At 50.8% G+C, this 26394-nt stretch overlaps 1 protein-coding gene and 1 long non-coding RNA gene across 2 annotated transcripts in view; one reads left to right on the top strand and one right to left on the bottom strand.

The window, feature by feature from the left end:
• Positions 1 to 14252: 14252 nt before the first annotated feature.
• Positions 14253 to 15769, top strand: LOC120994337. The gene is made up of 3 exons (XR_005777396.1): positions 14253 to 14823; positions 15009 to 15176; positions 15227 to 15769. It is a non-coding gene; the product is annotated as an uncharacterized LOC120994337 (long non-coding RNA).
• A 43-nt stretch (positions 15770 to 15812) lies between these two features.
• Positions 15813 to 26394, bottom strand: part of NR1I2 (nuclear receptor subfamily 1 group I member 2) — a 32149-nt gene continuing 21567 nt past the window's right edge. Inside the window, exons 3-9 of the mRNA XM_040422826.1 lie at positions 25276 to 25406; positions 22871 to 23058; positions 22434 to 22570; positions 22213 to 22358; positions 22006 to 22122; positions 16928 to 17036; positions 15813 to 16478 (exon numbers count right to left, since the gene is read on the bottom strand). Coding sequence (XP_040278760.1) covers positions 16334 to 16478; positions 16928 to 17036; positions 22006 to 22122; positions 22213 to 22358; positions 22434 to 22570; positions 22871 to 23058; positions 25276 to 25406 — 973 coding nt within the window. The 3' untranslated portion in view covers positions 15813 to 16333. The remainder of the gene's footprint in view (positions 16479 to 16927; positions 17037 to 22005; positions 22123 to 22212; positions 22359 to 22433; positions 22571 to 22870; positions 23059 to 25275; positions 25407 to 26394) is intronic.

The raw sequence follows: 26394 nt of genomic DNA, 5'->3' as shown, positions 1-26394 counted from the left end.
CCACAAATAGAGCCAGCAGGCTCCCCCAAACAAAGGTTAAGAAACCACAAAAGCCTATAACTATATATGTATATATATATAACCCAACACAGTATAGACACACAGTAATGCTTTGAATGTACTTATCTCTGCGGTCAGCAGCAAAGAAAGAGGAGGTTTTACAGGAGGAGTTACCTATTATACTAGGACTATGGGGAGGGGTTTGGTCACATGTTCATTTTTTTCTTTGCTGCTATTGGTCAGAGTAAAGAAGGAGAATAGCAATAGGAGCCTCCGGGTCTTGTAATAAAATCTGTATGTACTGAGCTCTCTCTAGTGATGGCTGTATAATCTGTATGTAGTGAGCTCCCTCTAGTGGTGGCTGTATAATCTGTATGTAGTGAGCTCCCTCTAGTGGTGGCTGTATAATCTGTATGTAGTGAGCTCCCTCTAGTGGTGGCTGTATAATCTGTATGCAGTGAGCTCCCTCTAGTGGTGGCTGTATGATCTGTATGTAGTGAGCTCCCTCTAGTGGTGGCTGTATAATCTGTATGTAGTGAGATCCCTCTAGTGATGGCTGTATAATCTGTATGTAGTGAGATCCCTCTAGTGGTGGCTGTATAATCTGTATGTAGTGAGATCCCTCTAGTGGTGGCTGTATAATCTGTATGAAGTGAGCTCCCTCTAGTGGTGGCTGTATAATCTGTATGTAGTGAGATCCCTCTAGTGGTGGCTGTATAATCTGTATGTAGTGAGCTCTCTCTAGTGATGGCTGTATAATCTGTATGTAGTGAGATCCCTCTAGTGATGGCTGTATAATCTGTATGTAGTGAGCTCCCTCTAGTGGTGGCTGTATAATCTGTAGTGAGCTCCCTCTAGTGGTGGCTGTATAATCTGTATGTAGTGAACTCCCCCTAGTGATGGCTGTATAATCTGTATGTAGTGAGATCCCTCTAGTGATGGCTGTATAATCTGTATGTAGTGCGCTCCCTCTAGTGATGGCTGTATAATCTGTATGTAGTGAGCTCCCTCTAGTGGTGGCTGTATAATCTGTATGTAGTGAGATCCCTCTAGTGGTGGCTGTATAATCTGTATGTAGTGCGCTCCCTCTAGTGATGGCTGTATAATCTGTATGTAGTGAGATCCCTCTAGTGGTGGCTGTATAATCTGTATGTAGTGCGCTCCCTCTAGTGATGGCTGTATAATCTGTATGTAGTGAGCTCCCTCTAGTGGTGGCTGTATAATCTGTATGTAGTGAGATCCCTCTAGTGGTGGCTGTATAATCTGTATGTAGTGCGCTCCCTCTAGTGATGGCTGTATAATCTGTATGTAGTGAGCTCCCTCTAGTGGTGGCTGTATAATCTGTATGTAGTGAGCTCCCTCTAGTGGTGGCTGTATAATCTGTATGTAGTGAGCTCCCTCTAGTGGTGACTGTATAATCTCTATGTAGTAAGCTCTCCCTAGTGGTGGCTGTATAATCTGTATGTAGTGAGCTCCCTCTAGTGGTGGCTGTATAATCTGTATGTAGTGAGCTCCCTCTAGTGGTGGCTGTATAATCTGTATGTAGTGAGCTCCCTCTAGTGGTGGCTGTATAATCAGATGATTTTCCTATTTCATGACGTAAAGTCATGATTTTATTAAAGACACGGAGGCGAGTATTGCTATTCTCCTTCTTTACTCCGACCAATAGCAGCAAAGAAAAAATGAACATGTGACCAAACCCCTCCCCATAGTCCTAGTATAATAGGTAACTCCTCCTGTAAAACCTCCTCTTTCTTTGTAACAAGAGTCCCAAAAGTCCCAACGAAACTGGAAACCGAAACATTCCGGACATCACGGGAAGGAACCGCCAGTCATCTGGGCGCGAACCAGGAACAAACCGGAACGAAGTTCTGACAGAATAGTCCTCGTCCCGTCCACTGCAATGATCGGCTGGAACCGAAACTGCCGACCCTCCAAAACCTCATGCAGAACAACGAATACTGCTCAACCTTCCAGTCTCAACCTAAAGGATGAAAAAATAGAGAGTGATAGGAGACGAATTGAATACAGGATATTCAATCTACATGGTTGCGCAAAACCTACTCAGGAAAAAACTCACAGAGTTAAAACATAATGCTCAAAACAAAGCAATCCATCAGACATGTAATCATAAATACTTACATAGGGAGGGAAAAATAAGGGCGGGCAATACTCGCCTCCGTGTCTTTAATAAAATCATGACTTTACGTCATGAAATAGGAAAATCATCTGATTTTATTACAAGACCCGGAGGCTCCTATTGCAAGTTCAAAGTCTAAGACACGTTATCAATGATGGAAGAAAACACATGAGGACTTGGTCTAAAATAAAACTCCCTGAACGTGGAGACACTGGACCAATCCGCCAACTTCAAAATGTCCTCAAGTCTGGCCCCAGAAACCGCCAACGAGGTAGCGGATGCCCCCCTAGCGGAATGTGCCGAAAAAAGAGAGACGTCCACGCCCGACAATTCCATGATCCACTTCATCCACCTCGCCAACGTGGGAGTAGTCACCGGAGCAAAAGGCCGAATCGTGGAAAGGAAGAGCTGTGGAAGCTCTCGAGATCTATAGGGAGAAGTGCGAACCTCATATTCCTTAAGGCACGCCACAGGACAAAGTGAAGGCGAAGCAGGAAAAGCCGGATAGGAGACCGAGCGTATGTGGGTCTTAGTCCTCCTAGAAATGTCAAACGTGACCCCTTCCGGGGTGTAGGAGCGGGCATCATGATCCAGAGCCCTGACATCGGACACCCGCTTGCAAGAAATCAAACAGAGAAGAGTAACCAGTTTCGCAGACAACTGCCTAAGGGAGAGTTCAGAATTCTGGGGCCAAGCAGACAAAAAGGAGAGGACACAAGACACGTCCCAAGTGGTGGTGAACCTTGGTCTCGGAGGTCGAGACATACGCGAGCCGCGCATCAGCCGGCAGACCAAAGGGTGTTGACCCGCAGGCGTCCCGTCAAAGCCTTGGTGAGACGCTGAGATGGCAGATCTGAACAGGTTGATGGTGCGATACGCCTTGCCCTGGTCGAAGAGGGAAGACAGGAAATGTAAAATCTCCGTCACAGGTGCTGAAATGGGATCCAAGTCCCTAGCCAAGCACCAGTCAGCCCAAAACCCCCAGGCTGATCGATAAGATCTCCTGGTTCCTGGGGCCCATGCGTTCTCCAGAAGGACTTTAGCTGTACCCGAAACTCCCGGGACCTCCCAGGGTCCCCTGAAATCCGACACGCCAGCAGGCGCAGTGTCCCGTCCAGGAGAAGAGGATGTGGCTGGCGGCGAGGGTCGCGGAGGAGAGTCGGCGACGTCGGGAGAAGGCGAGGGATCTCTACCATCATCTCCAGAAGGTGGGGGAACCATGATTGGGAGCTCCAAAACGGGACCAGCAAGGTCAGTTCCGCGACACACCGGCGCACTTGAATGAGGGTCCGCGGAATCAGTTGGAACGGCGGGAACGCATAGAGGATCCCTCTGGACCAATCTTGGAGGAAAGCATCCACGGCCTCGGCTTCCGGATCCGGGCGCCAGCTGTAAAATCGTGCCAGTTGCGTGTTCAGGCGCGAGGCAAACAGGTCGATACAGCAAGGTCCCCAAATCGACATCAAGGAGCGGAACACCGTTGGATCTAACTGCCAGTCGCTGGAATCCGAAAGATGACGAGAGCTCCAGTCCGCGTGGATGTTGTAAACGCCCGGAAGGTATTCTGCCAAGACCACCAATTCCTTGGATAGGCAATAGTCCCAGAAGTCTTTCGCCAACCGTGATAAAATGGTGGACCGAGTTCCCCCCATGCCGTTGATGTAACGTACCGCTGACACGTTGTCCATACGCAATTGAATGCAGGATCTGGCCGTGTCCCTCGTGAAGCTCTTGATTGCAAAAGAGCCCGCCAACAGTTCCAACGCATTGATGTGGAACCCCGTCTCTATTTCTGACCAGCCTCCGCCAGTCGTGATTCCCTCGCAGTGAGCCCCCCAGCCCGATAGGCTGGCGTCCGAGTCCACCACGAAATCCGGGCGCTGACCAAAAATCGCCTTGCCGTTCCAGGCATGCAAGTTGTGAATCCACCAGGACAGCTCCTCCCTGGTTTCCTCGTCCAAGGGAATCCAGTCCGCGTAGGAAGCTCCCCTCCGTAGATGAGCGATTTTCAGGCGCTGGAGAGCCCGGTAATGGAGCGGGGCTGGGAAGACCGCCTGGATGGATGATGCAAGAAGGCCTATTATCCTCGCCAGCTGACGTAACGGGATACGGGGGGACGACCTGGCTCTGAGCAGTTCTTTGCGAATCGACCGAATCTTGGCCGATGGTAAGCTGAGGGTCCCCGCTGTGGAATCCACCATGAACCCGAGGAACTCCATCTCTCGGGATGGAGAGAGACAGGACTTCTCCCGATTGAGCAGGAACCCCAGCTCTGAGAGCAGGTCCATGGTCCAGCGAAGGTGGTCTAGTAACACCGAACGGTCCTGAGCCATGATCAGGATATCGTCCAGATAAATGATGAGGCGAACTCCCCGACTGCGGAGCCAGGCCATGGCTGGACGCATCAGTTTGGTGAAACACCATGGAGCCGACGAGAGGCCGAATGGGAGGCACGTAAACCGCCAAACGCTGCCCTGCCAAGAGAAACAGAGGAGATTTCTGGACGCGTCCTCTACCGGTACCGTAAGATAAGCGTCTTTTAGGTCCAATTTGACCATCCAATCGCCCATCTGCAGTAAATCTCGCAGTAAGTGGATCCCCTCCATTTTGAAATGGCGGTAAACCACAAACGCGTTGAGAGCGCGTAAATTGATGACGGGTCTCATCTGACCCCCCTTCTTTGCAACCAGAAAGATGTTGCTGATTACCCCGTAAGGGGGTCCCGGGGCTGGTTCTACTGCCCCCTTGCGGACCAGGTCCGACAACTCTGAGTCCACCAGAACGCGGTTCTGTTCTGACAACACCACCGGGTGTGGGAGAGAAATGGACAGAGGGAAAGACGTCAGTTCTATGTGAAAACCCCTGACCGTGGATAGGACCCATTGGTCTGAGGTGATGCGGGACCAGGCCTGAGAAAAGAGACGTAGTCTGCCCCCTACATAAGCATTTAAAGAATTGAAATGGGGCAGCGGTCTTACCGTAGGGGCGTCTGGAACCGGGTTGTCCTCTATATCCCCTGGATCTCCAAGGATTTCCTCTGGATGGGAAGAAAGGCGCAGGATCCCGCCTGTGCTCCTGGAAAGCCGGTCTTTGTGAGGAGCCTCGACCCGAGCCACGGGACTGGTACTGGGCGCGGCCGGACAGACGGCCCCTGAAACTGCCGGCCCTGGTAGAGACCCTACCATGGAAAACCCTTTTCATGGAGCTTTGGGCCTTATCTAGGGCGGTGAAAGCGCCTACATAGCGGCCTAGGTCCTTGATGAAGGACTCTCCAAATAGTAGGCCTTGAGCCTCCTTTCCCGTCTCTGTCAGTGCCAGGTTTGCGAGTTTTGGTTCAATTTTGAACAAGATGGCCTTGCGCCGTTCCATGGATAGGGATGTATTCACGTTGCCCGTAATGCAAATGGCGCGCTGCACCCATTCGCGCAACTCTACTGGGTCTACCTGACCGCCCTCAGCCCTAGCTGACTCCGCCAGATCAAAAATCTTGGCTAGAGGGCCGAACACGTCCAGGAGCTTGTCCTGGCAGGAGCGCAGGGCTGACTCCAGGCCCTTACGCGGGTTCCAACCCGCTTTAGAAAGGAATTGGATCATTTTCGGATCCACAGACGGGGTATCGCAGACCTTGTTGGGGATGATCGGTCTGGGGCATTCCGCCCTGAGCTTATTGCGGGCCTCTCTGGATAGAGGGCACCGCACCCGCGCCTCCAAATATTTGGACACATGGTCCAAAGGTAGCCATTCCGCGGAACGCGGGTGATGGAGCGAGTCAGGGTTAAATAACGGGTCCCCAGAGGGGTCCACCAAATCTGCAGGAAGTGCGTCTGCAAACGATCTTTGAGTACTACACCCGGGTAGCGGGTTAGATTCCATGACCCCGGAGGGATCCTGCTCTGCCTCCTCAAAGGCGTCATCAATAGCCTCCTCCTCAGAACCGACCGCAGAGTCGGTAGCCCAATCCTGTTGTGCTCTAGCACATTTCCATTCTCGCGTGCGTTCTGCCTGACGCGGACAGGCTCTCTTGCGCGAACCAAGCGCGCCAACATTGGTGGCAACATCATCACCAGTCAAGGTTGTTCTGGAGGCATGCGGCCCAGGCCCGGCTGGTTTGGAAACCGTAGCGGGCTGCGGCATACTAGAGGTAGCTGGATGGGCAGCTAGGGCCTGTGCAATGGACTGGGATATGACAGATGTCATGGATCCCATAGCTGCTGCAATGGCATTTGAAACAGACATCTGAAAAGCCTGAGATTGATTTGCCTGCATTCTGCCCTGATCAGTGTGCACAGAAGGGGTTAAATCAGCCAGAGGAAGTTCCTCCTCTGCTGAGCCCTGATGTGGGACCTAGGCATCTTCTGCCCCTTGTATTGCCCCAACTTCCTGATCTTAGGATGTAATATAAGATGGGATGCCCCTATGGATTGTAGTTGGTGAATGGCAGGGGGATTTGCCCCAAGCCAACGGAGAAAAAAGGACAGCGCTGGAGGGAAAAGGTACAACCTGTCTGCATGCAGGAAACGCTGGCAATGATGTCCTGAGCGCAAGTAACCGGAAGCGCCCGAAATCTCGCGAGATCTTGAGCGCCGCGCTCTGAAGCAGAGAGCCGGAGGCGGGAAAATCCCCCGACAGGAGAGAGATCAAAGTAAACGCCGCGGCAAGCGCAGCACTGGAAATCCCCCGCTCTGAAGACAGAAACAGGCGGGGGAAGAGCCAATATGAAGGGGAGGAAGCAGTAAGTACCCGGATAGGGGTACAGGGGTGCCAGCAATATATATAATGCCTAAGAAGGGCTAAAAATAAGACCTATAAAGATATAGGCAACCTGTAGGGGAAAAATCCATACCACAAATAGAGCCAGCAGGCTCCCCCAAACAAAGGTTAAGAAACCACAAAAGCCTATAACTATATATGTATATATATATAACCCAACACAGTATAGTCACACAGTATAGTCACAGTAATGCTTTGAATGTACTTATCTCTGCGGTCAGCAGCAAAGAAAGAGGAGGTTTTACAGGAGGAGTTGCCTATTATACTAGGACTATGGGGAGGGGTTTGGTCACATGTTCATTTTTTCTTTGCTGCTATTGGTCAGAGTAAAGAAGGAGAATAGCAATAGGAGCCTCCGGGTCTTGTAATAAAATCTGTATGTACTGAGCTCTCTCTAGTGATGGCCGTATAATCTGTATGTAGTGAGATCCCTCTAGTGGTGGCTGTATAATCTGTATGTAGTGAGATCCCTCTAGTGGTGGCTGTATAATCTGTATGTAGTGAGCTCCCTCTAGTGGTGGCTGTATAATCTGTATGTAGTGAGCTCCCCCTAGTGGTGGCTGTATAATCTGTATGTAGTGAGCTCCCTCTAGTGGTGACTGTATAATCTGTATGTAGTGAGCTTCCTCTAGTGGTGGCTGTATAATCTGTATGTAGTGAGCTCCCTCTAGTGGGGTCTGTATAATCTGTATGTAGTGAGCTCCCTCTAGTGGTAACTGTATATATTTGTATGTAGTTAACTCCCTCTTGTGGTGGCTTTATAATCTGTATGTAGTGAGCTCCCTCTAGTGGTGGCTGTATAATCTGTATGTAGTAAGCTCCCTCTAGTGGTGGCTGTATTATCTGTATGTAGTGAGCTCCCTCTAGTGGTGGCTGTATAATCTGTATGTAGTGATCTCCCTCTGGTGGTGGCTGTATAATCTGTATGCAGTCATCTCCCTCTAGTGGTGGCTGTATAATCTGTATGTAGTGAGCTCCCTCTAGTGGTGGCTGTATAATCTGTACGTAGTGAGCTCCCTCTAATAGTAGCTGTATAATCTGTATGTAGTGAGCTCCCTCTAGTGGTGGCTGTATAATCTACATGTAGTGAGCTCCCTCTAGTCGTGACTATAATTTGTATGCATTTAGCTCCCTCTAGTGGTGTCCGTATAATCTGTATGTAGTGAGCTCCCTCTAGTGGCAACATAGTACATAAGGCCGAAAAAAGACATCTGTCCATCCAGTTCGGCCTATCATCCTGCAAGTTGATCCAGAGGAAGGCAAAAAAAAAAACCCTGTGAGGTAGAAGCCAATTTTCCCCACTTTAGGGGAATAAAAAATTCCTTCCCGACTCCAATCAAAATAACTCCCTGGATCAACGACCCCTCTCTAGTAGCTATAGCCTGTAATATTATTACAAACCAGAAGTACATCCAGGCCCCTCTTGAATTCCTTTATTGTACTCACCATCACCACCTCCTCAGGCAGAGAGTTCCATAGTCTCACTGCTCTTACAGTAAAGAGTCCATAGTCTCACTGCTCTTACAGTAAAGGGTCCATAGTCTCACTGCTCTTACAGTAAAGAGTCCATAGTCTCACTGCTCTTACAGTATAGAGTCCATAGTCTCACTGCTCTTACAGTAAAGAGTCCATAGTCTCACTGCTCTTACAGTAAAGAGTCCATAGTCTCACCGCTCTTACAGTATAGAGTCCATAGTCTCACCGCTCTTCCAGTAAAGAGTCCATAGTCTCACCGCTCTTACCGTAAAGAGTCCATAGTCTCACCGCTCTTACAGTACAGAGTCCATAGTCTCACCGCTCTTACAGTAAAGAGTCCATAGTCTCACCGCTCTTACAGTAAAGAGTCCATAGTCTCACCGCTCTTACAGTAAAGAGTCCATAGTCTCACCGCTCTTACAGTATAGAGTCCATAGTCTCACTGCTCTTACAGTAAAGAGTCCATAGTCTCACTGCTCTTACAGTAAAGAGTCCATAGTCTCACCGCTCTTACAGTATAGAGTCCATAGTCTCACCGCTCTTCCAGTAAAGAGTCCATAGTCTCACCGCTCTTACCGTAAAGAGTCCATAGTCTCACCGCTCTTACAGTAAAGAGTCCATAGTCTCACCGCTCTTACAGTATAGAGTCTATAGTCTCACCGCTCTTACAGTAAAGAGTCCATAGTCTCACCGCTCTTACAGTAAAGAGTCCATAGTCTCACCGCTCTTACAGTATAGAGTCCATAGTCTCACCGCTCTTACAGTAAAGAGTCCATAGTCTCACCGCTCTTACAGTAAAGAGTCCATAGTCTCACTGCTCTTACAGTAGAGTCCATAATCTCACTTCTCTTACAGTATATAGTCCATAGTCTCACTGCTCTTACAGTATAGAGTCCATAGTCTCACTGCTCTTACAGTAAAGAGTCCATAGTCTCACTGCTCTTACAGTATAGAGTCCATAGTCTCACTGCTCTTACAGTATAGAGTCCATAGTCTCACTGCTCTTACAGTAAAGAGTCCATAGTCTCACTGCTCTTACAGTAAAGAGTCCATAGTCTCACTTCTCTTACAGTATATAGTCCATAGTCTCACTGCTCTTACAGTATAGAGTCCATAGTCTCACTGCTCTTACAGTATAGAGTCCATAGTCTCACTGCTCTTACCGTGAAGAGCCCATAGTCTCACTGCTCTCACAGTAAAGAGTCCATAGTCTCACTGCTCTTACAGTATAGAGTCCGTAGTCTCACTGCTCTTACAGTAAATAGTCCATAGTCTCACTGCTCTTACAGTAAAGAGTCCATAGTCTCACTGCTCTTACAGTAAGGAGTCCATAGTCTCACTGCTCTTACAGTAAAGAGTCCACAGTCTCACCGCTCTTACAGTAAAGAGTCCATAGTCTCACCGCTCTTACAGTATAGAGTCCATAGTCTCACCGCTCTTACAGTATAGAGTCCATAGTTTCACCGCTCTTACAGTATAGAGTCCATAGTCTCACTGCTCTTACAGTATAGAGTCCATAGTCTCCCTGCTCTTACAGTAAAGAGTCTATTGTCTCACTGCTCTTACAGTAAAGAGTCCATAGTCTCACTTCTCTTACAGTAAAGAGTCCATAGTCTCACTGCTCCTACAGTAAAGAGTCCATAGTCTCACTGCTCTTACAGTATAGAGTCCATAGTCTCACTGCTCTTACAGTAAAGAGTCCATAGTCTCACTGCTCTTACAGTAAAGAGTCCATAGTCTCACTGCTCTTACAGTAAAGAGTCCATAGTCTCACTGCTCTTACAGTAAAGAGTCCATAGTCTCACCGCTCTTACAGTATAGAGTCCATAGTCTCACCGCTCTTACAGTATAGAGTCCATAGTCTCACCGCTCTTCCAGTAAAGAGTCCATAGTCTCACCGCTCTTACCGTAAAGAGTCCATAGTCTCACCGCTCTTACAGTAAAGAGTCCATAGTCTCACCGCTCTTACAGTAAAGAGTCCATAGTCTCACCGCTCTTACAGTAAAGAGTCCATAGTCTCACCGCTCTTACAGTATAGAGTCCATAGTCTCACCGCTCTTACAGTAGAGTCCATAGTCTCACCGCTCTTACAGTATAGTCCATAGTCTCACCGCTCTTACAGTAAAAAGCCCATAGTGTCACCGCTCTTACAGTACAGAGTCCATAGTCTCACCGCTCTTACAGTAAAGAGTCCATAGTCTCACCGCTCTTACAGTAAAGAGTCCATAGTCTCACTTCTCTTACAGTAAAGAGTCCATAGTCTCACTGCTCTCACAGTATAGAGTCCATAGTCTCACCGCTCTCACAGTAAAGAGTCCATAGTCTCACCGCTCTTACAGTAAAGAGTCCATAGTCTCACCGCTCTTACAGTATAGAGTCTATAGTCTCACCGCTCTTACAGTAAAGAGTCCATAGTCTCACCGCTCTTACAGTATAGAGTCCATAGTCTCACTGCTCTTACAGTATAGAGTCCATAGTCTCACTGCTCTTACAGTAAAGAGTCCATAGTCTCACTTCTCTTACAGTAAAGAGTCCATAGTCTTACTGCTCTTACAGTAAAGAATCCATAGTCTCACCGCTCTTACAGTAAAGAGTCCATAGTCTCACCGCTCTTACAGTATAGAGTCCATAGTCTCACTGCTCTTACAGTATAGAGTCCATAGTCTCACTGCTCTTACAGTAAAGAGTCCATAGTCTCACTTCTCTTACAGTAAAGAGTCCATAGTCTCACTGCTCTTACAGTAAAGAATCCATAGTCTCACTGCTCTTACAGTAAAGAGTCCATAGTCTCACTGCTCTTACAGTAAAGAGTCCATAGTCTCACTGCTCTTACAGTAAAGAGTCCATAGTCTCACTTCTCTTACAGTATATAGTCCATAGTCTCACTGCTCTTACAGTATAGAGTCCATAGTCTCACTGCTCTTACAGTAAAGAGTCCATAGTCTCACTGCTCTTACAGTATAGAGTCCATAGTCTCACTGCTCTTACAGTAAAGAGTCCATAGTCTCACTTCTCTTACAGTATATAGTCCATAGTCTCACTGCTCTTACAGTATAGAGTCCATAGTCTCACTGCTCTTACAGTAAAGAGTCCATAGTCTCACTGCTCTTACCGTAAAGAGTCCATAGTCTCACTGCTCTTACCGTGAAGAGCCCATAGTCTCACTGCTCTCACAGTAAAGAGTCCATAGTCTCACTGCTCTTACAGTATAGAGTCCATAGTCTCACTGCTCTCACAGTAAAGAGTCCATAGTCTCACTGCTCTCACAGTAAAGAGCCCATAGTCTCACTGCTCTTACAGTAAAGAGTCCATAGTCTCACTGCTCTTACAGTATAGAGTCCATAGTCTCACTGCTCTCACAGTATAGAGTCCATAGTCTCACTGCTCCTACAGTAAAGAGTCCATAGTCTCACTGCTCTTACAGTAAAGAGTCCATAGTCTCACTGCTCTTACAGTAAAGAGTCCATAGTCTCACTGCTCTCACAGTAAAGAGTCCGTAGTCTCACTGCTCTTACAGTAAATAGTCCATAGTCTCACTGCTCTTACAGTAAAGAGTCCATAGTCTCACTGCTCTTACAGTAAGGAGTCCATAGTCTCACTGCTCTTACAGTATAGAGTCCATAGTCTCACTGCTCTTACAGTAAAGAGTCCACAGTCTCACCGCTCTTACAGTAAAGAGTCCACAGTCTCACCGCTCTTACAGTATAGAGTCCATAGTCTCACTGCTCTTACAGTATAGAGTCCATAGTTTCACTGCTCTTACAGTAAAGAGTCCATAGTCTCACTGCTCTTACAGTATAGAGTCCATAGTCTCACTGCTCTTACAGTATAGAGTCCATAGTCTCACTGCTCTTACAGTATAGAGTCCATAGTCTCACTGCTCTTACAGTAAAGAGTCCATAGTCTCACTGCTCTTACTGTAAAGAGTCCATAGTCTCACTTCTCTTACAGTATAGAGTCCATAGTCTCACTGCTCTTACAGTAAAGAGTCCATAGTCTCACTGCTCTTACAGTATAGAGTCCATAGTCTCACTGCTCTTACAGTAAAGAGTCCATAGTCTCACTGCTCTTACAGTATAGAGTCCATAGTCTCACTGCTCTTACAGTATAGAGTCCATTGTCTCACGGCTCTTACAGTAAAGAGTCCATAGTCTCACTGCTCCTACAGTAAAGAATCCATAGTCTCACTGCTCTTACAGTATAGAGTCCATAGTCTCACTGCTCTTACAGTAAAGAGCCCATAGTCTCACTGCTCTTACAGTAAAGAGTCCATAGTCTCACTGCTCTTACAGTAAAGAGTCCATAGTCTCACTGCTCTTACAGTAAAGAGTCCATAGTCTCAGTGCTCTTACCGTAAAGAGTCCATAGTCTCACCGCTCTTACAGTAAAGAGTCCATAGTCTCACTGCTCTTACAGTATAGAGTCCATAGTCTCACTTCTCTTACAGTAAGGAGTCCATAGTCTCACTGCTCTTACAGTATAGAGTCCATAGTCTCACTGCTCTTACAGTATAGAGTCCATAGTTTCACTGCTCTTACAGTATAGAGTCCATAGTCTCACTGCTCTTACAGTATAGAGTCCATAGTCTCACTGCTCTTACAGTATAGAGTCCATAGTCTCACTGCTCTTACAGTATAGAGTCCATTGTCTCACGGCTTTTACAGTAAAGAGTCCATAGTCTCTCTGCTCTTACAGTAAAGAGTCCATAGTCTCACTGCTCTTACAGTATAGAGTCCATAGTCTCACTGCTCTTACAGTATAGAGTCCATAGTCTCACTGCTCTTACAGTAAAGAGTCCATAGTCTCACTGCTCCTACAGTAAAGAATCCATAGTCTCACTGCTCTTACAGTATAGAGTCCATAGTCTCACTGCTCTTACAGTATAGAGTCCATAGTCTCACTGCTCTTACAGTAAGGAGTCCATAGTCTCACTGCTCTTACAGTATAGAGTCCATAGTCTCACTGCTCTTACAGTAAAGAGTCCATAGTCTCACTGCTCTTACAGTAAAGAGTCCATAGTCTCACTGCTCTTACCGTAAAGAGTCCATAGTCTCACTGCTCTTACAGTAGAGTCCATAGTCTCACTGCTCTTACCGTAAAGAATCCTCTTCTATGTTTGTGTACAAACCTTCTTTCCTCCAGACGCAGAGGATGTCCTCTCGTCACAGGGATAAATAGATGATTGGATAGATCCAGGGGTCGAGGGGGAACGCGTGGGAACAGCATTCCTGCACTTTTTTCATGGCAGGAACGCTGTTCCCTTTCAGGGCAAAAGGACCAGGAGGAAGCGGTGAAGGCTTTGTACTCACCGCCGACTTCCTGGTCCTCGGCTGTCGGCTGTGAGGGCTGCGCACAGGAACCGAGTGAGTCGCTCTGTGACGTCACTCCGTGCGCAGCCTACAGCAGTAGAAGAGGAGCGTCTGCGTCCAGGAGCAGGAGAGGTAAGTGTAAGGTGTAACTGTAAGTGTAAAGTGTAACTGTAGGTGGCTGCTTTGTGGTACTCCTTCCCTCAGGAGTCTTATCTGACCCCATACATCCACCTCACCCCTTTTCTGGGTCCTCGAGGGCCACGTTCTGCTAAAGTAAAGCTCTTGGAACATACATATCACCAGGCTCTACCAGCTCCTGACCAGAGGAGACGTGGATTAACCCCAACGTGATGGTCACAGTGGCAGACGCAGGCTCCGCAGCAGCACAGAGGAATTCAGGTGAGGAGTGCGCTGATCTTGTAGAAGTCACAGAATGAGAGTTACATAGTGGAAAAAGCAGCACAGAGGGTTTCAGGAGAGGAGTGTGCTGATGTGCTTGTGAAATCACTGACACACATAGAACACAGTTAATGGTTATCTTTACTAGAGAGGACCCCCAATATCCCCCTCCGCAGCCCATGACATCATGGGTCACACACCGCGGCACGACATCCAGTCTCACAGTCACTTCTGACGACACAAACATATTAAATAATAAAAAAAAAAATCCTGAATTGTGACTCGGGGTCCACGGGGAGAAGAGTCCATTGGTCTTTACCCGGAGACGTCTGTAATTCCTGAGACTCATCTCCTCATGGAGAAGACAACAGCAATGACCTGAGTAGTGCAGAGGTGCGAGGTGCCTTCTGATCGGCCACCCTCCGGGGACCTGGTTTACGCTTCTACGTGGAAAGCATCATCCGGCCATCACCCAGAACGTGCTTCCCGGACCGAATACACCTGAGAGAAACCGGCCTAAGAAAGTGAGGTAGATCTGAGGGGGCGCCCCTGTACTGGTGAGGGGAGGGGCTGGCACTGGGCGGAGGACGCCCCTGTACTGGTGAGGGGAGGGGCTGGCACTGGGCGGAGGACGCCCCTGTACTGGTGAGGGGCTGGCACTGGGCAGAGGACGCCCCTGTACTGGTAAGGTGAGGGGGCTGGCACTGGGCGGAGGACGCCCCTGTACTGGTAAGGTGAGGGGGCTGGCACTGGGTGGAGGACTCTCCTGTATGGGTGAGGTGAGGGGGCTGGCACTGGGTGGAGGACTCTCCTGTATGGGTGAGGTGAGGGGGCTGGCACTGGGCAGAGGACGCCCCTGTACTGGTAAGGTGAGGGGGCTGGCACTGGGTGGAGGACTCTCCTGTATGGGTGAGGTGAGGGGCTGGCACTGGGTGGAGGACGCCCCTGTACTGGGGAGGGGCTGGCACTGGGCAGAGGACGCCCCTGTACTGGTAAGGTGAGGGGGCTGGCACTGGGCAGAGGACGCCCCTGTACTGGTAAGGTGAGGGGGCTGGCACTGGGCAGAGGACGCCCCTGTACTGGTAAGGTGAGGGGGCTGGCACTGGGTGGAGGACTCTCCTGTATGGGTGAGGTGAGGGGCTGGCACTGGGTGGAGGACGCCCCTGTACTGGTGAGGGGGATCTCTGAATAACCTACAGTATAAATTTAGATAAAATTCGGTAAATCCCCTATACTTCAATCACACCCAAAGCTGCAGTCCCAATTCTCCTCGCGCTCAGGCAGCTCTTCTGGGAGTATCTGTGATCACAGCCCAGATGGATTTCAAGTATCATCGGCATAATGGGAAGTACAGCTCTGGAGGTGACCGAGTGGAAGATTTGATGTAACAGCAGAGTTGTCATTGCAGCTTTGGAGATGACTGGAGTATGAGACATGATGTGATGCTCAGAAGCCCTTTCCTGTGGCCCCCATAAATAAGAGGACACTCTATGGCCGCATAAAGGGACCGCTCTGGGGCCCCCACAGGCGGCGCTCGTTTTGCCGCTGGTTCACTTTACTGCACCTTGTTCCCCTGTTACAAGATGTGGCTGTTACACTACAGTCACATCAAGAGCTGCAATCATAATTCTGCACCGGGAAATGTGGGGTTCAGCAGACTGTGACCATCATGCTGCATTGTGGGCTCTGCACAGTTATGGGAGCTTAGGTAAGGGGTCAGCCAGGAATATTGTGAACGCAGCTCTGGAAGTGGCCAGAGTATAAGATCTGGTTCAATCATGACTAAGCAGGGGCAGAGGTGACAAATGAGCTCCTGCAACCTGAAAAAAAAAAGCATCCTGAAGAATAAAATCAATGGGACGTAAGTATCCAGGCACCTGCCGCTGTGGGCGGAGTCATTGAAGTGTCAGCTCTGGTGGTCCTAGGTAGGTGATTGGTTGTAGCTTATTCCCTGAAGAGGAGACGGAGCGTCCATGCGGCTGCCGCCCCCGAGAGGCAGGAGGAGATTTCCCCGATCGCGTCATGTCCTGAGAGCGTCGCCGCGTGGCTCCTGTCGTGATCACTAGAAACTCCGCAATTTCCGAAAATTCACATCTGACACAAAGTGTTCGGCTTCGGCGGTTCCGTCTGTCGGGGGCGCGGCCCTTCACATCAACGCACACAACGTACCGACAACATAACTGACCGAACAGACGGACACCGTTAATACAGTAGGGCCCCCGAGAGTGGCGGGCGGGGGTCACTCAGACAATCTGCTGAACATCTCGTGCATCAGGGGGGTGTAGTCCGGCTGAATGTCCCAGATGTGCAGAATCTGCTTACTGTACTCGTCGTTAATGGAACGCAGCTCCGTCAGGCACTCCATGATCTTGGCGAAAAGGAACCTGCGACCAAACACCAAAGGCTGACGTCAGAGGGGGGCAACACGTGACACAGGGGTCCCAGGGGGCAGGTAAGGTGTCACACCCCAGTACGGAGGTCCCAGGGGGCAGGTAAGGTGTCACACCCCAGTACGGGGGTCCCAGGGGGCAGGTAAGGTGTCACACCCCAGTACGGGGGTCCCAGGGTGCAGGTAAGGTGTCACACCCCAGTACGGGGGTCCCAGGGGGCAGGTAAGGTGTCACACCTCTGTACGGGGGTCCCAGGGGGCAGGTAAGGTGTCACACCCCAGTACGGGGGTCCCAGGGGGCAGGTAAGGTGTCACACCTCTGTACGGGGGTCACAGGGGGCAGGTAAGGTGTCACACCTCTGTATTGGGAGGTGACTGGAGGATTCTACAAGATTAAAGGTTTGTTTTCTGGGGGCTGACCACATGACATAGGTGCCCCCTCACCTGTTCTCCAGAGATGGCGGCCGCTGGCTCCCGATATAAGCCATGAGGGTTATCGCCAGATGCTCCTGGATCCTATCGATATTTGCACGGTTGCTGACGCCCGGCCGGTCTGAAAGAAGTCACAAGATATAAGAAAACCTAGAGCATCTCTGGGCGCCGTGTCATATGACCCCTGGACTCGTGAACACGTGACCCCAGGTCCCACTATTAACAAGCGTGTGCTCACATGACAAGGGGGGGAGCACCACAGCTCTGACACATTACACACTGCATGGGGGGGAGTGAAGACATGTGAGATATCTGCTGCTCCCCCGGTCCACACACCAGTACACCCCCGCAGGAACCTTAAACATCTAGACTTTCGCTTGCTTTCTGACTCTCTTCTCCCACTCTCTACCATCTGTTCCCTCCAAGACCCAGATGTTGCTACCACCCTATATAACACCACCATAAGTACAGCTCTGGACACTGTTGCCCCCCTCACACACAACAAATCCCAAAAAATCAGCAGACAACCCCGGGACACCAACCTGACCAAAAATCTCAGACAAGCTTCCAGGGCTGCTGATCGGCGATGGAAGAAATCCCACCCTAAGGATCATTTCACCGCATACAAGCAATCCCTCCTCATATTCAAGTCCTCACTCGCTGATGGGAAGCAGGCGACTTCTCATCTCTCATATCTTCCCTGTCCCACAGCCCTAAACAACTTTTTAGCACTTTTACCTCCCTTCTCCGTCCCCCAGCGCCCCCACCCTCTCCTCTCTTCTCAGCTGAGGACTTTGCCAAATATTTCAAACAAAAGATAGTCAACATCAGAGAAAGCTTCACTACAAAGTCCCCACAGACCCTCTACACAACGGCTCGGTCCTCTTCTCCACCATTACAGAAGGAAAACTCTCCACTCTTCTCTCCAGATCACATCTCACCACCTGTGCACTTGACCCGATCCCATCCCACCTCATCCCTAACCTCACCACAGTGTTTATCCCAGCCCTAACTCATCTCTTCAACCTATCACTAACCTCTGGTGTCTTCCGCTCTCCTTTTAAACATGCTACCATTACACCCATCCTCACAAAGCCTTCAGTTGACCCATCTTCTTTGTCCAGTTATCGCCCCATATCACTTCTTCCATTGCCTCAAAGCTACTTGAACAACATGTCCATTCTGAACTGTCCTCCCACCTCTCCTCCCTCTTTGACCGGCTACAACCTGGCTTCCGACCCCACCACTCGACCGAGACTGCCCTCACCAAAGTCACCAATGACCTACTGACAGCCAAAACTAAGAAACAATACTCTGTCCTCCTTCTCCTTGACCTGTCCTCTGCCTTCTCCATTACTCTGTCCTCCTTCTCCTTGACCTGTCCTCTGCCTTCTCCATTACTCTGTCCTCCTTCTCCTTGACCTGTCCTCTGCCTACTCCATTACTCTGTCCTCCTTCTCCTTGACCTGTCCTCTGCCTTCTCCATTACTCTGTCCTCCTCCTCCTTGACCTGTCCTCTGCCTTCTCCATTACTCTGTCCTCCTCCTCCTTGACCTGTCCTCTGCCTTCTCCATTACTCTGTCCTCCTCCTCCTTGACCTGTCCTCTGCCTTCTCCATTACTCTGTCCTCCTTCTCCTTGACCTGTCCTCTGCCTTTGACACTGTTGACCACTCCCTTCTGTTACAAACTCTCTCATCTCTTGGCATCACTGACCTGGCCCTCTCCTGGATCACATCATACCTCACAGACCGGACGTTTAGCGTCTCCCACTCCCGCACCACCTCCTCGTCTCATTCCCTCTCTGTTGGTGTCCCGCAAGGCTCTGTCCTAGGACCCCTGCTCTTCTCTATCGACACTTTTGGCCTGGGACAGCTCATAGAGTCCCATGGCTTTCAGTATCACTTTTATGCTGACGACACACAGATCTACCTCTCTGGTCCAGACATCACCACCTTACTATCCAGAATCCCACAATGTCTATCTTCTATATCTTTCTTCTTCTCCTCTTACTTTCTAAAACTTAACATGAATAAACCAGAATTCATCCTCTTTCCCCCATCTTGCTCACCCCCCCAACAGACCTATCTATCACGATCAATGGCTGCATACTCTCCCCGGTCAACCAAGTCCGCTGCCTTGGAGTGACCTTGGATTCTACCCTCTCCTTTCCGATCGCACATCCAAGCCCTTTCCACCACCTGCCGCCTCCAACTCAGAAACATCTCCCGCATCCGCGCTTTCCTTAACTTTGAATCTGCGAAAATGCTTGTACATGCCCTCATCATCTCCCGCCTAGACTACTGCAACACTCTCCTCTGTGGCCTTCCATCTAGCACTCTCACACCCCTCCAATCTATCCTCAACTCTGCTGCCCGACTAATCCACCTCTTACCCTATTACTCCTCTGCCTCTCCCCTCTGCCAATCCCTTTACTGGCTCCCCATTGCCCAGCGAATTCACTTCAAAGTACTAACAAATACATACAAGGCCGTCCATAACCCGTCCCCTCCCTACATCTCTGACCTCCCGATACATTCCTACACGCACTCTCCGATCCTCACAAGACCTCCTTCTCTCCTCTTATCACCTCTTCCCACAATCACCTCCAGGATTTCTCCCGTGCATCCCCCACACTCTGGAACTCGCTGCCCCAACATATCAGACTCTCACCTACAGGGAATCCTTCAAAAGAAACCTGATAACCCACCTCTTCAGACAAGCCTACAACCAGTGACCCTGCTGCCTCTATACCGCCATGACCTACTTCACCCGCACCTACTGTGTCCTTCTCCCATACCATGTAGATTGTAAGCCCTCACGGGCAGGGCCCTCTCTTCTTCTGTACCAGTCTGTAACTCATCTTGTTTACGATTAGAGCAATTGTCTGTGTTATGTATGTGCAACGCTTATCACATGTACAGCGCTATGGAATGAATGGTTCTTTAATAATAAATAACAACAACCATTAATCTAGGGGGTCTGTTCTGGGGTTACATTAATCTCGGCGGTCTGTTCTGGGGTCACATTAATCTAGGGGGTCTGGTCTGGGGTCACATTAATCTAGGGGGTTGTCACAGCTGAGGATGGGGGAAACCCTCAGCCGTGCGATGTCTCTCTGAAGTATAGCTGTTAGGCCAGGAATCAGGGAGAAGGTCACCTCCTATCACATCCCTAATTCTGACCCTGTCTCCTAGCCGTATGAGCCGACCCTGATGGTGGGAGGGCTCATACACTGGAACCTGTAATTCCTACTAGCCCTCAGGGTGGCCCTGGACTAGGAGCAGGGTAAGACGACCTGTTCCTCCTAGACAGGGAGCAACAGGAGTCTCACTGGCCAAGCTATAAAGGAGAAAGTGCACAATAACTAAAACCCTGTGCACACCAGACATACAAAAGACACACCTAACAAAGGTTGCCAGGTGCAACCGCATGCAAATGACAGCGAGCAGCCTAGCAACCAGCTCCAGCTGCTCGACTGCCACATAACTACATGTTGCCAGCGGCAACCACAAATGAGGCAACATACTAGCGGCCCTCACCTGTGGTTGAACAACCAAACCAGACCGCAGGCAACAGCATGCGGATACAGGAGTCGCGACCATGACCATGGCCGTGACAGGGGTCTGTTCTGGGGTCACATTAATCTAGGGGGTCTGTTCTGGGGTCACATTAATCTAGGGGGTCTGTTCTGGGGTCACATTAATCTAGGGGGTCTGTTCTGGGGGTCACATTAATCTAGGGGGTCTGTTCTGGGGGTCACATTAATCTAGGGGGTCTGTTCTGGGGGTCACATTAATCTAGGGGGTCTGTTCTGGGGTCACATTAATCTAGGGGGTCTGTTCTGGTGTCAGAGTTGATTTTTCAGTGTTGATTTTTCAGGGGAGGGGGGGGGGGGGGGGGGGGGTTCCCCAAAGCTAAGAAGGTTGATGAACTCCACTTTCAGTCCTCGGATTGGAGAGGCAGCCGCACACTGCTTACAATGTGACCACAGAACTAATACCGCCATACAGCAGGACCGACTCCGCCTTAATCCAGCCCCCAACTACACTGACCACACCCCCGCCCCTGATTCTCATGCACACGACTGTATGCATTTTGTGGTCCGCAAAAAAATATATGGAACGGACGCGGAAACAAAATACGTTTGTGTACATGACCCAAGCACCGCCGATTACAGGTGGCGGTGACCCAAGCACCGCCGATTACAGGTGGAGGTGACCCAAGCACCTCCGATTACAGGTGGAGGTGACCCAAGCACCTCCGATTACAGGTGGAGGTGACCCAAGCACCTCCGATTACAGGTGGAGGTGACCCAAGCACCACCGATTACAGGTGGAGGTGACCCAAGCACCTCCGATTACAGGTGGAGGTGACCCAAGCACCGCCGATTACAGGTGGAGGTGACCCAAGCACCACCGATTACAGGTGGAGGTGACCCAAGCACCACCGATTACAGGTGGAGGTGACCCAAGCACCACCGATTACAGGTGGAGGTGACCCAAGCACCACCGATTACAGGTGGAGGTGACCCAAGCACCACCGATTACAGGTGGAGGTGACCCAAGCACCGCCGATTACAGGTGGAGGTGACCCAAGCACCTCCGATTACAGGTGGAGGTGACCCAAGCACCGCCGATTACAGGTGGAGGTGACCCAAGCACCGCCGATTACAGGTGGAGGTGACCCAAGCACCGCCGATTACAGGTGGAGGTGACCCAAGCACCGCCGATTACAGGTGGAGGTGACCCAAGCACCGCCGATTACAGGTGGAGGTGACCCAAGCATCACCGATTACAGGTGGAGGTGACCCAAGCACCGCCGATTACAGGTGGAGGTGACCCAAGCACCACCGATTACAGGTGGAGGTGACCCAAGCACCGCCGATTACAGGTGGAGGTGACCCAAGCACCGCCGATTACAGGTGGAGGTGACCCAAGCACCACCGATTACAGGTGGAGGTGACCCAAGCACCACCGATTACAGGTGGAGGTGACCCAAGCACCACCGATTACAGGTGGAGGTGACCCAAGCACCACCGATTACAGGTGGAGGTGACCCAAGACCACCGATTACAGGAGGGCTCCTGTACCTGTGGAGAACAAGGCGATGGCTTGCATCAGTGCGTACTCCTCGACGTGCAGGCACAGCTTCTTCAGCATACAGTGGAATCGAATCAGCGGCTCTAAGAAGAGCTGACGGAAGCCGGCTGTGGGGGAGGGGATGAGATACAATCCATGTAATTATGGCAGAACACGTATACAGCGACATAAGCCCCGCAGGGGTGCTGCGTACTCACCGGCCGCCAAATCATCAACGTCGTAGTGTTGTGGTCCGCACAACCAGGTTCGCGTACTGTAGTCGAAGACGGTGTTAAATCGGATGATGCAGAGCTCAATGGCGCAGCCCTTCAGGAGAGCGATCTGGTCCTCGATATCCAAATCCCTGAAAGAGCAGAGGTGTTGGGGGGTCAGACGACCGGATGGACACCTGGCAGCCATTATATGAGGGGGTCTGTACCTGAAATACGAGATGATTTTGGCAAATTCTATAATGCCCTTGATCACATAGGTGAGCAGGTCGGAAATGTGAGGCAACATCAAGAAGACAGAGGACTCCTGGAGCTGGCCCGGAGTATACGCGTGCCGCCTGGCGGGCTAAAGGTGAAACAGAAATGATATGAGGGTGATGACCTGTATCACCAGATGACACCCTCTGTCTACCCTGCCCCCCAATTAGCACTGATCTGATAATGGCACGCAGAGCTGCAGTGTAAAGCATGGTGAAGGTATGAGGCAGCAGCCTTAACCTAAGAGAAGAGGTGAAGTCCACACAACCTCCGACTCCAATAGACAATGCAGCTGAGCTGGACCCGCTCTACATCGCTGACACCAGCCCTTTAACAATGAAGCCTCTCCATCCCCGTCTTGGACGTTCCTCCTCCGTTTCGTTCATACCCGGTAGTTCCTGAAGTAAGTGAAGCTGCTGTCAAAGGTCTTCTTCAGAGCGCCTGTGAGCTGCCCCACCAGCACCTCCTGCTCCTCCGTCATGGTGGACACAGGGGAGAAGGTCAGGATCTGGGACAAGCTCTGCCTCTTCTTAATGAGGGAGCGTCGCAGCTCCACGGCCTCGTCAGACATGATCACTGCGGGCGAGAGAGGAGGGAGGGATGAAAACATGGCGGAGCGCCTCACCTCAGGGCATCACAACTCGCTGTGTATCTGCTGTGCCCATTGTGACCGCTGTCCACCAAAGTGTCTACAGTGGGTGCATGAGTATCTGAGCTAGAGCAAAGGAAGAAGGCGGCCTGGTCTGAGGGATCACATTACATCATGTGGACATCTGGGTGTGTGCGTCACTTACCTGCAGAAGAGATGACACCAGGTGCACTATGGGAAGAAGGCGGCCTGGTCTGAGGGATCACATTACATCATGTGGGCGGCTGGGTGTGTGCATCTCTTACCTGCAGAAGAGATGGCACCAGGTGCACTATGGGAAGAAGGCGGCCTGGTCTGAGGAATCACATTACATCATGTGGACATCTGGGTGTGTGCGTCACTTACCTGGAGAAGAGATGGCACCAGGTGCACTATGAGAAGAAGGCGGCCTGGTCTGAGGGATCACATTACATCATGTGGACGGCTGGGTGTGTGCGTCACTTACCCGGGGAAGAGATGGCACCAGGTGCACTATGGGAAGAAGGCGGCCTGGTCTGAGGAATCACATTACATCATGTGGACATCTGGGTGTGTGCGTCACTTACCTGCAGAAGAGATGGCACCAGGTGCACTATGGGAAGAAGGCGGCCTGGTCTGAGGGATCACATTACATCATGTGGGCGGCTGGGTGTGTGCGTCACTTACCTGGAGAAGAGATGGCACCAGGTGCACTATGGGAAGAAGGCGGCCTGGTCTGAGGGATCACATTACATCATGTGGACGGCCAGGTGTGTGCGTCACTTACCTGGAGAAGAGATGGCACCAGGTGCACTATGGCAAGAAGGCGGCCTGGTCTGAGGAATCACATTACATCATGTGGGCGGCTGGGTGTGTGCGTCACTTACCTGGAGAAGAGATGGCACCAGGTGCACTATGGGAAGAAGGCGGCCTGGTCTGAGGGATCACATTACATCATGTGGGCGGCTGGGTGTGTGCGTCACTTACCTGGAGAAGAGATGGCACCAGGTGCACTATGGTAAGAAGGCGCCTGGTCTGAGGAATCACATTACATCATGTGGACGGCCAGGTGTGTGCGTCACCTACCTGGAGAAGAGATGGCACCAGGTGCACTATGGCAAGAAGGCGGCCTGGTCTGAGGAATCACATTACATCATGTGGACATCTGGGTGTGTGCATCACTTACCTGCAGAAGAGATGGCACCAGGTGCACTAGGGGAAGAAGGCGGCCTGGTCTGAGGAATCACATTACATCATGTGGACATCTGGGTGTGTGCGTCACTTACCTGCAGAAGAGATGGTACCAGGTGCACTATGAGAAGAAGGCGGCCTGGTCTGAGGGATCACATTACATCATGTGGGCGGCTGGGTGTGTGTGTCACTTACCTGCAGAAGAGATGGCACCAGGTGCACTATGGGAAGAAGGCGGCCTGGTCTGAGGGATCACATTACATCATGTGGGCGGCTGGGTGTGTGCGTCACTTACCTGCAGAAGAGATGGCACCAGGTGCACTATGAGAAGAAGGCGGCCTGGTCTGAGGAATCACATTACATCATGTGGACATCTGGGTGTGTGCGTCACTTACCTGGAGAAGAGATGGCACCAGGTGCACTATGGCAAGAAGGCGGCCTGGTCTGAGGAATCACATTACATCATGTGGGCGGCTGGGTGTGTGCGTCACTTACCTGCAGAAGAGATGGCACCAGGTGCACTATGGGAAGAAGGAAATAGAGCGGAGGCAGTGCGATGTTCTGGGCAATGTCCTACTGGAAGCCTTGGTTCCTGGCATCACGTTGCTGATATACCACTTGCCTAACATTGTACAGACACGTAAACCCTCTACGGCAGTGGTGCCCCCTAATGGCAGTGCCATCTATCAGCCGCATACCCTCCCTCCCCCCGCCACAATGAGTGACATGACAGAGATGAAGGTGATGACTTGTCTCCAAACTCCCACATCTCATCCTATCATCTGCGGGATCCGTGGAGGCCGCACTGACCACTTTAGATACCACAGGACACCTCGGGCACGTGGAGTCCATGACTGGTCAGAGAGGGCACCGTACAATATTAAGTGAGTGGTTTTATCGCTATGGCTGATGGGGGGTATTAGTCACTAGTAACACAGAGGTGACATGGATAGGTGGGGTATGATCATCACACGGATATCTCATGGAGGACTCACACTCCTTCTTCATCCCGATGTCCAGACATTTCTTCAGCCGGCAGGCCTGGCAGTGCCGCCGGTTATTCTTGTTGATGACACAGGTGTTCTGGAAGGGGCACCTGAGCCGCAGGCTACGCTTCATGGCGCGTCTGGGGGAGAAAAGAGAGAACACGTGAAATCTGAGTCGAGGTGGAAGGTGACACACGGGGAGTGGAGGGGACGGTAATGACCGCGACACACGGGGAGTGGAGGGGACGGTAATGACCGCGACACACGGGGAGTGGAGGGGACGGTAATGACCGCGACACACGGGGAGTGGAGGGGACGGTAATGACCGCGACACACGGGGAGTGGAGGGGACGGTAATGACCGCGACACACGGGGAGAGGAGGGGACGGTAATGACCGCGACACACGGGGAGAGGACGGGACGGTAATGACCGCGACACACGGGGAGAGGACGGGACGGTAATGACCGCGACACACGGGGAGAGGAGGGGACGGCAATGACCGCGACACACGGGGAGAGGAGGGGACGGCAATGACCGCGACACACGGGGAGAGGAGGGGACGGCAATGACCGCGACACACGGGGAGAGGAGGGGACGGCAATGACCGCGACACACGGGGAGAGGAGGGGACGGTAATGACCGCGACACACGGGGAGAGGAGGGGACGGTAATGACCGCGAATTATGAAGAGCATAAAAGTCCAATATAGTGGGAGAGGGGTTTGTACAGTTTGTTTAAAAAAAATAATAATAATAATTATATATATATATATATACACACACACACACAGCTGTATAATAATATAAAAATATAAATGATGAGAAATCTGGGCGCTGCACCTTGCATTCTACGCTGCACCCATATCCAGACACCGGGTGGGCAGGAGGGCCCATACTAAGTATTGCAATGGGGCCCCATGAGATCTGTGTGAACCGGTCCACATGTAAACCTACATCATATACACACACAAATGGCTACATGCATTCATACATAGATCCTAAATAGAACACTTTATGGGGTAGACTGGACTTCTAGGTACATGGCATGTGTTTGGGGCTAATGTGGCATGTGCTTCTGTGCCCGCCCCAACACCCAGAGCACATCCAGGCACCTGTTCTGCTGGTCTA

The sequence above is a fragment of the Bufo bufo genome, chromosome 3 (genome assembly GCF_905171765.1).
Source record: "Bufo bufo chromosome 3, aBufBuf1.1, whole genome shotgun sequence".
Classification (NCBI taxonomy): domain Eukaryota; kingdom Metazoa; phylum Chordata; class Amphibia; order Anura; family Bufonidae; genus Bufo; species Bufo bufo.
Note: the sequence above shows the minus strand (reverse complement) of the source record. Positions and strands in the feature narration are given on the sequence as shown.